The 16,902-nt window shown below is 35.8% G+C and overlaps 2 protein-coding genes across 2 annotated transcripts in view; one reads left to right on the forward strand and one right to left on the reverse strand.

Moving 5' to 3' along the window:
- LOC115874577 (proline-rich protein 36-like) overlaps window positions 1-16,637 on the forward strand; it is a 57,453-nt gene extending 40,816 nt beyond the window's left edge. The window contains exons 5-6 of the mRNA XM_030889770.1: window positions 6,056-6,298; window positions 16,093-16,637. Coding sequence (XP_030745630.1) covers window positions 6,056-6,298; window positions 16,093-16,301 — 452 coding nt within the window. The 3' untranslated portion in view covers window positions 16,302-16,637. The remainder of the gene's footprint in view (window positions 1-6,055; window positions 6,299-16,092) is intronic.
- On the reverse strand, window positions 3,042-3,886 carry LOC115874578 (protein dj-1beta). The gene has a single exon (XM_030889771.1). It carries the CDS (start codon window positions 3,838-3,840, stop codon window positions 3,178-3,180), a length of 663 nt encoding a protein of 220 aa, XP_030745631.1. The 5' UTR covers window positions 3,841-3,886; the 3' UTR covers window positions 3,042-3,177.
- Window positions 16,638-16,902: the final 265 nt, after the last annotated feature.

Genomic DNA, 16,902 nt, shown 5'->3' on the forward strand with positions numbered 1-16,902 from the left:
TACCCTTACGTTTTTCTAGGAGATGATGCTTTTCAAATGGGTAATAATTTCCTGAAACCATATAATCGTGAACATGCAACACGAACCGACCGCATATTTAATTACCGACTCTCTAGAGCCCGGAGAGTTGTAGAGAATGCATTTGGTATACTTGTAACAAGATTTGGAATATTTCAAAACCCATAAAATTGTCCCCGGAGAAAGTCGCGACTATTACAATAGCTTGTTGCTATTTACATAATTTTTAATGCGAAAAGGATCTGTTGATTATTATAAAAATACTTTAATATCTGAGAATATAACCACTGGGCAATGTGACACAGGATGTGACAGAACGGAATTTACACTTACAGGACTTAAACATGGATTATTTAGAAACCCTACTAACAGAGCAAAGGAAATCAGAGATCTCTATCGAAATTATTTTAATCAAGAAGGACAAGTAGATTGGCAACATACTGTTATATAGATATTATATTATACTTTATTTTGAGGATTATTTCAACTATTTTTGTCGCAGTATTCGCATTTATAAAGCGTTAGGTATAAGAATAGATATAATCCTTTTAAAATAAAATAAAAACTATTAATAGGTACTTACCTCTATTGTTTCATTTATGGTTGATCTCGTTTTATCTGGCTTTTCTACATCTTTCAAAAATTGAAGTTCCAAAACAACCAAGACGAAGGTTCATATATGTCTGCACTTGCACTCCTGTGCGTTGAGAGTCTTTTTTTTTTTAGTTCTTTTCGGAAATTTGTTCTTAACGAATTGATTTTTTTTTTCACATCTTCTATTCCCGCATTTTTTTAATTTTTTATAAATGTTTAATAATTTTTTATAACCTTCTTTTTCTTTGTCGCGGTTGGAGTAGTCGTTTGACGAAATATCCCATAGTTCTGGCATTTCACGATAACTATCTATAAAAATTTGTAATATTTCTCGTTCACTTTTTGTTTCAATCTCAGATTCATCTTCCGAAAACAACGACGGCGATGTTCTGTCTTCCGCCATGGTTACAAATAAGCCATAGATTAAATAAACTAGTCAAATCTTGTCAATCATGCGACCTAACGGTCAATATATTGTCAATAATACTAGCTCCGCCTTTAATATTGACTAGTATTTTCAGGGACCCGAAAATCCATCAATATATTGAAAGTACATCAATATCTACGCTCAAACACTCAATAATATTGTCAATAATCCAAAATATTGACAATATTATTGATCGTGTGAGGGCCGCTTAAGTCTAAAATAACGGAGATATTTTACTTTGAAAATTTCAAAAAAAAGAAATTACTTAAATTTTGAAAACTACTGGATATTTTCTGGGTTTTCTATCTTGTACCTAAATCTACTACATATGTTACAATATATCAAGAAGTTATGTTTTTTAACTTAAAACGAGTTTTAGTTTCTAAAATTTAAAAAGTTAATAATTTTCTTTCGCAAAAAATCTCATGACATGTTTCTAGGGCCGAAATATCCTACCCTTAAAACTATTTGCACTTATTTAAGACTCCCCTGAAGAAACAAGGCAACCCGAAATATTTTTTATATAAAAAAATTGTGTAATTTTTTCAAGAAGCAGAAGCACATTCCAATATTTATTTGCATTCTTTCGTTTACTCTTTATATACGAGTAAAACTAAATATTACTAAGAGATAAAGAAAACCAATAGATCTACTTACATATAAATACAGAACAGGCGTAGAGGTAGATAAGTCATTAAAATTCCTTGTTTTGTAGGTATTATTCTGTAATATGCATATAAAATGTTCTCCTTGTACACTCTGATAGCTATAAAAGATTAATTATACTGTGCAAACCTCTAATAGAGGCTTTTATTAGTTAATATATCTGTAAAATAATGAATTACTGCACCTACACTATCCCATAACAAAAAATCTTCTTTAGAAATAGATACATTAAATTATTCTAATAAATAGGTGTATGCAAAGAATATACCAAGATAGACAATGTTTTGTGTTATTGCATTTTTTTATGTCACATGTCAACGTCCAACTCCAAAGACTTCTTGTTTATTTATACCTGAAGGTTGACAACACTACTTATTCTAATTATTTTATTTGACACAAACAGCTTGATAAGCTTGATATAAATATAATTTCTGATTTATTAAACATAACTATTAATTTACCATAAAATTCAATAAATCAAAATGCTCGAGAAAATAACAATTTCGATAGTCGTACAAATTTTATGGAACAACCAACTGTTAGATAGGTGTCTGATATCATGAAATTCAAATGAATTTATTGGTAGTTTAATAGTATCAGCAAGTAGGTCACCAAAAGGTTATTAGAAAAATGATTGCATGCTGTATTTTAATTGTAAAGGCATTTGAATGTAAAATTACCTATTTACTTTATTTGGAATTAATAGTTTCTTAGTTTTTTCTGTATAAAATCACGCCAGCCGATATTGAGCTTGAAAGAAACCTGTAAGTAATTTCATTCAGTTTTTTTTATTTTATTTTTTTTTACTTACATGTACCTACCTACTAATGTCAAGTTTACAATAAGTGGTATTTAATAAATTTAAATTTATTATATTTCCAAATAACATATAACAGTATTCTTGTAACTTACATATTGCATTATTTTTTTAAATCATTTATTTAATGTTTAATCAATTACAGCATTTCTTATACTTACTTAATTTCAAAACCTTTTTTTGTATGTATTATATTTACAGTCGCCATTTTGTCAAGAACTATACATTTTAGGAAAAAATTACTTGTATTATTTTGTATCATTATTTCAATGCATAACAAAACATATAATGTGAATCAGAATGTGAATCTAAAGAATATAATTAATTTTACAGTTACATTTTTGTGATGCTTTCAAGAAATCTGTAATTCTTAAAAAAAAAAAATTATTTACGAGATTTTTTAAACAGCCATTCTATTAGCAACCACTAAATGCATATCGTAAAAACCTTAAAACTTTTTTAAATTCGTTAAAACCTTAAAACTTATTTAATTCGTTATCAGCAAAAATAAATCAGAAACTCATATAAATTATTATTTTTATTTGTGCTTCAATAAGTAATATTAATGCAATACAAACCAAGTTTAATTAATTTTACAACAAATAATCACTAAATATACACAAATTTCATCACATTTTTATCAAACTCCTCCATTTTAATAGTCGAGCAACATAGCTTTAGCAACTTCGACAGCTTTATCTTTACCCACCAGTTGATCTACCACAGTTAAAGCAAAATCGAAAGCCGTTCCTGGTCCCCTCGAAGTAATCAGATTTCCATCAACCACCACCTTGCATTCGCTGTATTTATATTTGCCTCCTTCTTCTAATTGTGCTTTCATTGCTGGATACGATGTTAGCTCTTTGCCTTCTGCAATTCCATGTGCTTTTAAAACTGTAGGAGCTGCACATATGGCGGCTATGAGTCCACCACTGCATTCTTGGTTCTTTAAAATATTGCCCACTTCTTGTGACTCGGCCATAGCTTTTGAACCACCTAAGCCTCCAGGTAAGACAACTACATCGTAAGGGCCTTTGGCACTGGACTGGGCCACGCCAATGTCTGGCTTGATGTAGACATCTCTGCTGCATTTAACTACATTGCTATCAGGTATACCGGCTACGGTAACATCGACACCGCCTCTTCTCAAGACGTCTACTGCAATAACAAATTCCATTTCTTCGGCACCTGGTGCGAGAAAAACCAAAGCTTTCTTAACCATGTTTTGTTGTGATGAACTCTTTGAAAGTATTTGGGTAAAAATATGATCAGATTTTTGTAATACCGGTGTAAGGGAGCGAAAAGGAATTATAAACATAACAAAATTGAAAACTTAACCCCACTTTGTCATCTTTCAATTTTGACATTGATGAAGGTCACGGAGCACATAAAAATACGAGTGGCTAGTTGTCCGCTAAACGGATATTAAATAAATTAATTAATCGGCTATACCTATAAAACGAAACTCAATAAATACGGTATGATAAAAAAACGGCGTCGAGTTGGCTTGGGAATGACGATCGATCATATTCCCCATATGAGTCTTTATATACAATGACGACAAATTTATTACTGTAAAACACATCAAAATAGAATCTCTGTCATTTTATACGTTGCGTTTTTTTTCGATTATACGGTACAATCAAGGATATATAGAATTGGTACAATAATCGACTATAGCAAACTATAGTTTGGATTGCTGCACGAATTCTAGCAGAACCAACTTCAGGAAATGTTTAAAGACTATTGTAATGTTAAAAAGTATTAATACGTTTATGATTTTTAATGTTTCGTTTATTAAAACAGTTCATAATTAAAAACTGTACATATTCGTTGGTTATATATATAAATTATAATTCATTATTATTAATATATTAATATTATATTATTAAAATGAATAAATAATTGATTTTCTCATATTCTGATATAAAAATCAGACATTTATTTTGTTTATCCGTACAGCGGGCGATTAGTGACAGCCATATAAAAAAAAGTATGAAGCTTTTATTTCTTAGTTTTATTTAATATCCAGGCAACCAACAAAACATGTATTTAGTTTTAAAAAGGTAAACTCAAAGGGTAAACTCCTTTTTTTAGTTTAGCCTTCCATAGTTTCTGGTTTAGTCGCAAACTAATTTAAATCTAGTTGTCTGTGGTTTAGTCTTTTGATTCCGCAAAAAGTTTAAAAGACAATTGTGCTTTTAAATAATTGTTTTTATTAATATCAAGTCAACAAACACGTGTATATAAATATTTTGCGTTCAAAAATTTCCAAAAATGTTTCTTCTTGAGGTGTGATTCTTTACTGACATTTACCGCACGCTACACAACCAACTATTTTAGAGTCTTTTTCGATAAATCGCAATAGTGTCACCGTTAATTTAAGTCACAAAAAATCCTTCTAGATTTACTACCTCTAAACAACTATCTACCAATAGTAGAATAAATAATAAATAACATAAAATAAGCTCAGTAAAGACTGACAAATCCCCATAAATTTAAATCAAATTCAAATGTGTCAAATGAATCGTCAAATAGAAGGGTCAAGGATCCCCACCCATGCCCCACCCCTCACCTCAGTCTATTATACCATACATGAATACATGGATAGCATTATACTCCTTCCTTAATCTTTTTATTCGAAGAAATTCACATATAAAATGACAGAGTGATCTTTATTTCATAGCCATCTCTGACGCCTTTTTTCTCGATCATACAGTACGTACGCAACAGTACAATTTTTAAATTCGTTATTGTTTTGATTAATAAAGTATGTAAATTATTAATGTAACAGTCATCTGAAAATACAGGATATCTCAGTGCTCCGTAAAAGTTTAAAAGAGACTTTAGTAGAGTTTAGAGAATACATAGAGTTTTAACTTGTAAAAAATGTCCTATTGTCCATAGCAACTGTTAAAATTGCCTTTATATATAAAATAGTACTTTAACCACAAGGGTAGATATGATACTTTAACAGGGAGGACAGGTTAAAAACTTTATTTCTTCTCGCACGTTTTTTAATTGCTTCCATTTTTGAAAATTTTTGTATTCCTTTTCATAAGTTATTCGGGATTTAAATGGAAGTAGTTTGGATACGACGTTTGTCGCCTCAGCCTGAATATCTGTTGGCAATTTACTTATTTCGTTTTGAGCCATTTCTGACTCCAATTCAATCAGCAATCGACACGAAAGAGAATTAAAAAATATTGATTCAAAACTGACAACTAAAGAGACAGCTTTATTTATTTGTCAAATTACATATAAACCAACGCCAACCCATCACAATATTTTTTCTGCTCGTAATAAATTCCTTGGAATAATAATTTCTGAATATTTTTTAAAACGTACCTCGCTATGGAAAAAAAACATTGTTTTATATACGACGATAAAATTGCATTATCGTCTCCCGAAATTAATTCACTCGCGATTTCATCGCTCGTGAATTAATCTTTTCGGTCGACGATAAAATACAATTTTATCGTCTTGTATAAAAAATATCTATTATTCAACTGTAGCAACAAATCTGATTCTAGGTGCGTTTGCATTGGGTTCCGGTGGCATAGGCTACTCCAACATGCGTCAGCAGCCACGACCAAATGGCATGTCACCTTTGTACCCACCCTTACCAGCTTCACCAAATTTGGTACCCGCAGCTACCCCAAGCCAGCCAGGTGCGCCTCCACCAGCTAACCTAGCTGGTCAAGTACCACAGATCAACTATCAGTTCCAACAACAACCTGTTTTTAATACAAATTTAATACCAAAAGGACAATTAGGTAAATTAAGGCATTCAATAAAATGATTTAGAAGAACTCAGTTATTGTTTTGATATTTATACAGGGTGGTCCAAACTGTATTCCGGAAACTTCGGCAGCATATTCTGCAAACAAAAATAAGTAAAAAAGTACGTATACACGTATGTTCTAAATTGCTTAATATCGGAGATAAGGGTGTAGAAGTTTCATTTTTATTTCGATTTTTTCCAAATAATTTCTGAAGCAACGTCAATATTTGGATGAAAATTGGTGTCTGGAAGTTTTTTGACATGAGAAATTTGATTTTGATGTCAGTATGACTATTATTTGTAGGGGGCGCCACCTACATGTGTTTTAACTGTTTTGAAGAGTAATACATACATACATATACATACAGCCGTTACTCGCTGACGAGTATTCGACACACATAAAGAAAATGGTCACGCAAGGCGTTTTCTTTCATGAGCTTTTCTGTGACTGAAAAGCCCGATACGTGATGTTATCTGCCTACCGCACTCCGGACATTCAAAAATCTCATTGCTTTGTTGCCTCTCTACTTTTTGGTTGCCGCTGTTAACTGAGTTTACAACCCTTCTCCATTGAGTTCTATTGTGAGCTGCTTTTTCCCACTCATTCTGCATGTTAATTCCCTTTAAATTTTCGTGGAAAATGTCCTTGTATCTTTTCAGTTGTCCACCCGGCCTCCTCTTACCGTCCACAAGCTCACCGTAAAGCAGAGATTTTGGTATGCGGTTTTCTTGCATTCTGCATACGTGACCAGCCCATCTTAAGCGGGATTTTGTGACCATGACTTCAATACTCTCGCAGTTAGATTTTTCAAGGACCGATACGTTTGAGACATGATGGAACCACCGGACTCTTAAGAGTTGTCTAAGGTGTCTCTGTTGCAACTTGTTCAATGCGTTCATGTGTCGGCGGTAAGGCACCCAGGTTTCGCTCCCATATATCATGGTGGGGATTATAATTGCTCGGTATACTGCAAGTTTTGTTTTTGTACTCAAGTCATGATTGTAGAAAACCCTGTCTTTTAATTTCCAGAATGCCCTTGAGGCGCTACTAATCCTGTGCTGAATTTCAGAGTCAATATTGGCCTTTTCCGAAATCAAACTGCCAAGGTAATTGAATTCCGCCACATATTCCAATAGTTCTTCTCCGATTTTTATAGCATTGTTGTGATCTTCCGGGTGAGTGCACATGATTTTAGTTTTGTCGATGTTTAGCTTAAGGCTCAAAGCCTCGTATGCCCAGGTATATGTGTTCAACATTTCTTGTAATTGTTGTACCGTGTTTGCAACTAGAGTGCAGTCGTCAGCGTATTGAAGTTCTGTGATAAATTTTGTACGTGTTTTTGCCCTGAGTCTTTTTATGTTGAACAGACCGCCGTCATATCAGTATCTAATGCCCAATCCTCTCTCCTGCAGTTTGCTGTCCACTATAATGGAGAGCGCTGCCATGAATATGTTGAATAGGAGAGGCGCTAAGACACATCCCTGCCTAACTCCTGTATTTGTTAGGAATGGGTCTCTCAGTGATCCATGATGTGACACTCTTGACTTGTTGTTTTGGAGGCTTTTACACACTGTAAGAAATTTGTTGGGTACTCCGAACTTTTCCATAATTGCCCAAAGCGCATCTCTGTTCACAGAGTCGAAGGCTTTTGTTAGATCGATGAATGCAACATAAAGTTTAGACTCCTGCTCTTTTACTTTTTCCTGTAGTTGACGGATGGAAAATATGGAATCGACGGTGCCGCGGTTGGTACGAAAACCCCTTTGCGATTCTGGAAGGATTTTTTCTATATATGGGTGCAGGCGGTTTGACATTATTTTTGCAAGAATTTTTCCGCCGATAGCCAATAGCGAAATTCCCCGGTAATTTCCGCAGTCTGATGCACTTCCTTTGTTCTTAAATATATTCACTATATTCGCATTGCGAAAATCCTGAGGTACCTCTCCGCTTTCCCATACGACATCAAAGAGAGCCTTAAGATGACCAATAAGTTCTTTACTTGCACACTTATAGATTTCCGCCGGAATATCGTCACAGCCAGCTGGTTTGTTGTTTTTAAGCTGTTTTATGGAGGTCTTTATTTCTTGTTCTGTTATTGGGATGTCTAATACATCGAGGCTGTTATACTGAGGTATTGTGTTTAATGCTTCCATATTGGGGTTGTTTTCTTGGTTAAGGATATGGCTGTGATGTTCTTTCCAGCGATTTCTAATTTGTTCTTCCTCTTTTAGAAGTTCGCCATTTTGAGCCATAATTGGGCAGCTTACCTTCTTAGTTGGGCCGTATACTTCTTTTACAGCCTCGAAGAATTTACGATAATCGTGATGCGTGGCGTACTCTTGAATCTGATTCGCTTTTTGTGACCACCAGTTATCCTTTACTTGGCGCAGTTCTCTTCGAAGCGTGTTGTTGGCTGCTTTAAAGTTGTCTACCAGTCTTGGATTATGTGGATTTGCAGTGACGGATTGATATGCTCTATGCTTTTGTTCCAACAAAGCCTGTATATGCGGTTGATTTTCGTCAAACCAGTCTGGTTGTTTCTTTTTGTTCGACTTTCCCAGTACTGCTTCGCTGGTTTTATGAATCGCATCCCTTAATTGTGTCCAGCCTTGTTCAGCTTCCAATACTGAGATTGAAGTTATCGGTGGAAGTGATTCTTTGATGGCTTCCCGGAGGGCGTCGGCGGTATTGTTGTTTTCTAGACCCCGTACGTTCAATCTGGTCATGTTGTTTTGCTTTTTACAGCGTGGATGTTTGGGTTTTAACTGGATTTTCATTTTTGAAATTAAAAGTCGGTGGTCAGTGCCGCATTCGGCATCTACTCTAGCTTTGTGAGCCTAACATCTTTTAGATGCGTCCTTCGAACGATTATGTGGTCCAATTGATGCCAGTGGCCTGATCTAGGATGTTTCCAGGTACCTTTAAACTTGTCCTTCAACATGAACCACGTATTGGTGATGCAAAGATTATACTCTGCGCATGTTGTTAATAAGCGTTCACCATTGCTATTTGCGTTTCCCATTCCATGTTTTCCCAATACGTCAGGCCATATTTCCTGTTGTTTGCCTACACGGGCATTAAAGTCACCTAGCAAAATGATTCGTTCGTGCTTTGGAATTCGTTGAAGGGCATTTTGTAAAGCTTGGTAAAATTTATCCTTATCTTCAATTTTAGCGTCAAGGGTGGGAGCGTAGGCACTAATGATGTTGACGTAAGTTTTGTCTGATATGGGGTACCTTAGGGTCATAAGACGTTCGGAGACACCAATAGGTACTTCTGTTAACTTGGTGGCGATTTCGTTTTTGATCGCAATGCCTACACCATGAATTCTCCTGTGTGTTGTTGGGATGACCTTTCCAAAAGAAGGTGTAATGCTCCTCAGTGAGACTACCTTCATCTGCAAAGCGTGTTTCGCTTAGAGCGGCAACATCTATATTTAATCGGTGGAGTTCCTGTGAGACCAGTGCTGTTCTTCTCTCTGGTCGATTTGAATTTATCTTGTCCAGTAGAGTGCGGACGTTCCACGCCGCGAACGTGAAACATTGATGTTTTTTGTTTCTCCGATGATACGCTCGAGTAGGCACCCCCTCCCGGAGATCCGATTGAGGGGTATTTTTACCTCCGGACGATAATTTTGTCCCACTCGAATGTTCCATCATTGGTGTGTGTAAGCTGCGTGAAAAGGTTTAACTGTGGCGGTTACGCTGCCGCACAGTTTTGGCTGCAACTGTAGCACGGGATGGCTATGGCACAGTGAGGACTGCGACGATAGTTCCCTTGTGCTACGTTCTCGGCCGGCTAGGTGTATTTTATTACTCCTTTTCCCCAGAAGATGGTAGGTCTGAGGGTTGTATAAGGTTATACCGCCTATACTCGGACGTCAGAGCCTCGTTTGTGTAAACAGGGTGCACCACGTGAAGGTGAGGTTGACTTTTGGGTAAGCTAGGCTATATGTATCGCTTCAATACCCCTTGCACCCCAAGAGTAAGTGTAAGAGTGAAGAGTAATAACTTTTCGTCCGTACCTGTATAAAACTACTGAGTGAAAAAATATACAGCTAGTTCCAAAAAAAATGAATATGACTCTTTACATATTTTTTTCGAATATTTGAGCAGTGTATATTTATGTGTCAAGTATTTTGGCATGTTAAGGTTATTGTGACATTGAATAAAACAAATTTGCTTTTGACAAAGTGGCAAATAAACTTTTCAGGATGTCAGCATGACATGAGTAGAGAAATGGAGGACTGGTATCATAGAATATACTGCCCGAAATAATAAAAATATGTTTTAAATCGTATTCAATTTTATTAGGACCAGCTGTACATTTTCGTGGTTTTTTATATTTTTAGATTTTTTTTACAAATTTTTCTTCGAAAAAATGATGATAAAACAGTTTCTGTTGTACTTTTGACACAAAATCATTTCAAATTTATTATTTCAGTCCAATAATAATTTAGTCAACATATATGTTCAATTTATGTCAATGATGACATGTATTGATAATTTCGATTTCGAATATCTCGAGAATCATTACTCGTAGCGATTTTTACCAAGAAACTTTTTTTACGTAAAAAACGTCTTAAATTTGTATTTTTTTACTCAGTAGTTTTATACAGGTATGGACAAAAAGTTATTACTCTTCAAACAAGTTAAAAAATATGTAGATGGCGCCCTCTACAATTCATCAATTTCTCATGTCAAAAAACTCCCAGACACCAATTTTTATACAAATATTGACGTTACTTCAGAAATTATTTGGAAAAAATCGAAATAAAAATGAAACTTCTACACCCTGTATCTCAAAGACTAAGTATTTTAGGACATACATTTATACGAACTGTTTTATTTATTTTTATCAGCAGAATATGCTGCCGAAGTTTCCGGAATACAGTTCGGACCACCCTGTATACTAAAGACGCCATATACAGGGTGGTCCGAACTGTATTCCGGAAACTTCGGCAGCATATTCTGCAGATAAAAATAAGTAAAAAAGTTCGTATAAATGTATGTCCTAAAATGTTTACTTTCAGAGATACAGGGTGTAGAGGTTTAATTTTTATTTCGATTTTGCTAAATAATTTCTGAAGTAACGTCAATATTTGGATGAAAATTGGTGTCTGGGAGTTTTTTGACATGAGAAATTTGATTTTGGTGTAAATATGACTCCTACTAGTAGAGGGCGCCACATATATTTTAACCGTTTTGAAGCGTAATAACTTTTTGTTCGTACCTGTATAACACTACCGAGCGAAAAATATACATCTCTGTGACTTTTTACGTAAAAAATATCTTTTTGTAAACATCGCTACGAGCAACCGTTCTTAAGATATTTAGAATGGAAATAGACAATACATGTCATTATTGACGAAAAATAAACACGTTGAGTAGATAGTTATTTTATTGAAACAATAAATTTGGGAAATTTTTATTTTTTTAAATTAATCATAAATTTTTCTGCAAAAAATGATGATAAAACAGTTTCTGTGGAACTTTTGACACAAAAACTTTTCAAATTTATGATTTTAGTCTAATAACTATTTAGTCAACATGTTTAATTTATGTCAATTATGACAGGTATTGATAATTTCGATTCCAATTATCTCGAAAACCATTACTCGTAGCGATTTTTACCAAGAGACCTTCTTCACGTAAAAAACGTCGCAAATGTATATTTTTTTACTCAGTAGTTTTATACAAATATGGACGAAAAGTGATTACTCTTCAAATCAGTTAAAAATATGTAGGTGGCGCCCTCTACTAGTAGGAGTCATATTGACATCAAAATCAAATTCCTCATATCAAAAAACTTCCAGACACCAATTTTCATCCGAATATAGACGTTACTTCAGATAGTATTTGGAAAAAATTGAAATAAAAATGAAACTTCTACACCCTGTATCTCCGAAACTAAGCATTTTAGGACATACATTTATACGAACTTTTTTACTTATTTTTATCTGCAGAATATGCTGCCGAAGTTTCCGAAATATAGTTCGGACCACTCTGTATACAATCACCGGCAAAAAAAACCGGCCACTAAAAATTAATCCCAATTTCAAAGTTGGATTTCTCGCAAACCACTCTTTAGATTTTGATGATTTTTTTTAAATTGTAAATTAAATCTTTCTAAACGGATGCTACGTCAGAAATTTCTATTCCGAATTTATTTTGAGCATATACAGGGCACAACAATAAGACGAAGTTTTTTGCCCGAACTTTGTAACACCCTGTTGGGTGCAGCAGCTGTGAGTAGTTATTGCTATATCAAATTACATTGTAGCCTCGTCTTTTGTGAGCATTTTGTTTTTTTAATCACGACATTATCTCTGTTTGTATTGGAGATACGCTGCTTTAAAATAAACGCCTCCAAAAAAGATTTCGTCCATAACTCAATATCCCATTTCACATGTAAACGCGCAAACTGAAGACGTGCTCGACGATGTCTTGGAAGTAGTTGGGGTCCTGTGGCAGGCCTCCTTTTTTTTAGAATTTTAGAATGAATGGGAGGGGGGTTAATCACTTCGACCTTACAGATCCATTGTGTCCCCCTTTCTTGAATCATAACTCATCATACAGTCCCAGGGCTTTGACAGAAGCCAGTATCTGGGACGGTTTTATAGAGGGTAGTTCTCCATCTCCAATATCAGTCGTACCAAAATTCATGGCACGAATGGTTGTCGTCTCGGCGCACTCAGTGATGAGGTGTACTGGTGTTTCCCCATCTTCCCCACAGAATCTGCATTCGCCGTTTCTTCTTAGTTTCAATCTACCGAGGTGTTCATTGAGGAGACAGTGTCCTGTTAAAACCCCGTGATAATCCGAAGATTGTTCTTACTCAGACCCAGGAAGATCTGTGATTTTTCTTGATCATAAGCCATCAGAAACTTCTTCGAGTGTCTTAGACCATTGCAACATTTCCATTCCAGGTTGCGGATGGAATCTTCCAAGTTCTTGAGTTCCGCCTTGAGTTGGTTACCACTTGGAAAGCAGAACGGTTCTGGTCCAGTTAGTGGAGTGTTCGCTCCTTTCCTAGCTAGATTATTTGCTTTTTCATTGCCTTCTATCCCTTGGTGAGCAGGCACCCAGTGTAGGAGGACTTTGTTTTCTTTGCCTAATTTATTCAGCTTCTCTATGCATTCTTTGACCAATTTCAAATCGATTGATACTGAGTTGATCGCCTTTAACGCTGCTTGACTATCAGATAAGATGGCTATTTCTTGTTTCCGATAGTTCCTATCTAAGATAAGTTGTACGCATCTCTCGATAGCGTAGATTTCTGCCTGTAGGATACTAGGGTAAGTGCCCATTGGTTCGGAGTAATTAGCTCTCGGCCCAAACACTCCGATCCCTGTTCCCGTATTGGTTTTGGAAGCATCAGTATACCAAGTTATGGTATGGTCTTTTAACTGCTGGGCAAGCGTTTCGCTTCCCAAAACCAGCGAATAATAGTTCTGTTCACCCCTCTTGTTTCTAGAGATCGCCTGACCACCTTATGTGGTATATTGTCAAACGCCCCCGCAATATCCAAGAAGGCACAAATTGCTGTTTCTTTGCTATCCAGACTTGTCTGTATTAGCTCCGTTAATTGGTACTCCGTTCTATATGCATACTGACTATCATGCAGTGGTTTAACCTTTAGATGATTTTCTCCAATATGGTTGTCAACTACTTTCTCCAGCGTTTTTAGTATGAACGATGTGAGACTAATAGGCCTAAATGATTTGGGATTTGTCCAGTCAGTTTTGCCTATTTTGGGTATGAAGATTACTTTTGCTCTTCTCCATGTGGTTGGTATATATCCCATCGCTAGACTGCTTCTTGTAATGCTTAGTAGATGGTGAGTAGATATTTGCTGACCCTCCTTTAGAAGGGCAGGAAAGATCCCATCCACTCCTGCTGTTTTATAGGGCTGAAAGGCGTCGATCGCCCATTTCAGCTTTTGTTCTGTTATTACTAGCTTGGCCACTTCCCAATCTTCCCTGCAAGGATTGTGGGGTTCAGTGGGAGCTACATAAGTATCAATAGGTATGCTACCTGGAAAGTGTGTATAAAGTAGGAGATTTGCTCTATCTTCCTCTCCCTCCGTGTAGCTTCCGTCAGATTTCTTAAGTGCCATGTTGGGGATAGATCCACTCTTGGCCATAGCTTTGTGTAATCTAGCTGCAACAGGAGTAGAAGTGATGTTTTCGCAAAAGGATCTAAAGTCAGACCCCTTTGCCTTTCTTATCTCCTTCTTATACTCAGTTAATTTCTCGCTGTAGAGCTGCCATTCGCAACTGGATTTAGCTCTATTAAAGAGTCGTCGGACCTCCGATCTAAGTTTGGCCAATTTCTTGTTCCACCAGGGCTTGTTGTTACTTTTTTGTATGCCTTTACTTGCGGGGCAACTAGATTCATATGCATCCAATATTGCACCGCTGACTTCCCTTGCGTACCATTCTAGATGCAGATGGTTTCTGGCCCTACTTGCATCTATACGGTTTAGGTTGTCTACGAGATTGGTGTTATACATGTCCCAGTCTGTTTTTCTTGGATTCCTTCGGGTTTCTGTTTGGGGTGTGATTCCTCCTAATTTGAACTCGATGATTCTGTGATCTGATAGGGAGGGTTCCGTTGAGACCCTCCATTGTTTCACGTAACTGATTACACCAGCACTCCCGATTGTTAAATCTAACACTTCTGCCCGCATTTTTGTCACAAACGTGGGGCTGTTCCCTACATTGAGAACTTCAAGATTGCATGCTAAGAGGAATTCAAGTAAACACTCACCGGCAGGCCTCCTTGCAGACAAGCTGTTTTCTTTTAGTCTTCGTCGGAGTCTTTCTTTTAGTATTCTCGCACTGTCTTGAGTTCTACGCACGGCTTGTAGCAGATGTTGATTCTGAAACGCTGTAATTCTAAGATTTAGTAAAGTATTCAGAATAATAAAGCAGTCGTCAATTGCATTTGTCTTCCGTTTTCTTCCGGAACCCACTCGCCTGGTGAAATTTCCCATTTCCATATACCGATTCCAGGCATCCTGGACTGTTGTTCGAGGTATATCCAGGGTATCGGACACATAACGTTGACTTCGGCCATCCTCAATTAAAGCCACAATACGAGCAACATCCGTCACAGATATTGGCATTTTTTTTAAGTTGACAACCGTTGTTGTCATATTGCAAATATTCATAAATCCCTTTTCGTCTATGTCGCCTTGATTATTTATAGATAGAACTCTCTGCCTGCGAAGCATTTTTCCGAGACTTTCGTTTTAAAGCAGCGTATCTCCAGTACAAACAGAGGTAATGTCGTGATTAAAAAAACAAAATACTCACAAAAGATGAGGCTATACAATGTGATTTGATTTAGCAATAACTACTACAGGTACTACAGCTGCTGCATCCTACATGGTGTTACAAAATTCGGGCAAAAAACTTCGTCTTATTGTTGTGCCCTGTATATGCTCAAAATAAATTCGGAATAGAAATTTCTGACGTAGCATCCGTTAAGAAGGAATTAATTTACAATTGAAAAAAAATCATAAAAATCTAATGAGTGGCCCTCGAGAAATCCAACTTTAAAATTGAGACTAGTTTTTAGTGGCCGTTTTTTTTTGCCGGTGAGTATTTGGTGTTTACTGTATCACAATTAGATTTAATTTGATTACTTTTAGTCAGGGCTTGGAAATGACGATCGATGACATTTCCCATATAATTTTACATATAAAATGACAGCAATCTTCATTTCAAAGCCATCGCTGACGCCGTTTTTATTCGATCATACGGTATTATTTACTTGTAGATCGTAACGGGTATGAACCACTGGATCCCAGAAACGCAGGTTTTGGATCCCCAAGTCGCAGGATTAGGCCGCTGAAGACCAGAATGAGTTATGCTACTCCTACAGTTCCTCAAGTCCAGGTAGAGGCAGTACATCCTAGTCAGTTACCCCAATCTGGGTTCGGCGACCCTATACCCAGGCTACCTCCTCAAGCCATTACCTACTACTAAATGTCTAGAGCGAAAATGTAGTTAAGAAAATCAAATAAGTTTTTTAAAGTTAAAAAACTTCGAGTAGATATGCTTGAAATTAATTTTCAAGCATTCTACTGTTAAGAAAGTATTATATTAATGATTGAATTCTCAAAAGGCCAGAGATTTTAAAATACAAGTTGTTCTTTAATTTAAACAATACGATTTCGTGTGCTTATATTAATAATTATTGTTGATAAAGACATATCGAAAGTCAGCGAAAAAAAGGTTGTTTCGATAGACGATAATCAAAAAATTAAGTATAACATTTTTTTATATGATATTACATTTGAATTAAAATAACATACAAACACTGTCACTATCATATACCGGGTGCGTCTCAAAAGTGGTTCACCCCCTATAACATTTTTATTTTTTCAGATAAAAAAAAACGAGATTTGGTATATTAGAATATGACATAAATTGGCATTGATTTACATATTCAATTGTTTTCTGTCCCTTCGGGTTTCATCGGAAATGACAACTTTTGATTTTTAAATGACACCCTCGGTATTTTTTTTACTTTATTCGATAAAAAATGATACTCTCAATATAATGACATATCATATTATGTCAACTT

The sequence above is a fragment of the Sitophilus oryzae genome, unplaced genomic scaffold (genome assembly GCF_002938485.1).
Source record: "Sitophilus oryzae breed Bouriz unplaced genomic scaffold, Soryzae_2.0 scaffold_1297_pilon_pilon, whole genome shotgun sequence".
NCBI classification, from domain to species: Eukaryota; Metazoa; Arthropoda; class Insecta; order Coleoptera; family Curculionidae; genus Sitophilus; species Sitophilus oryzae.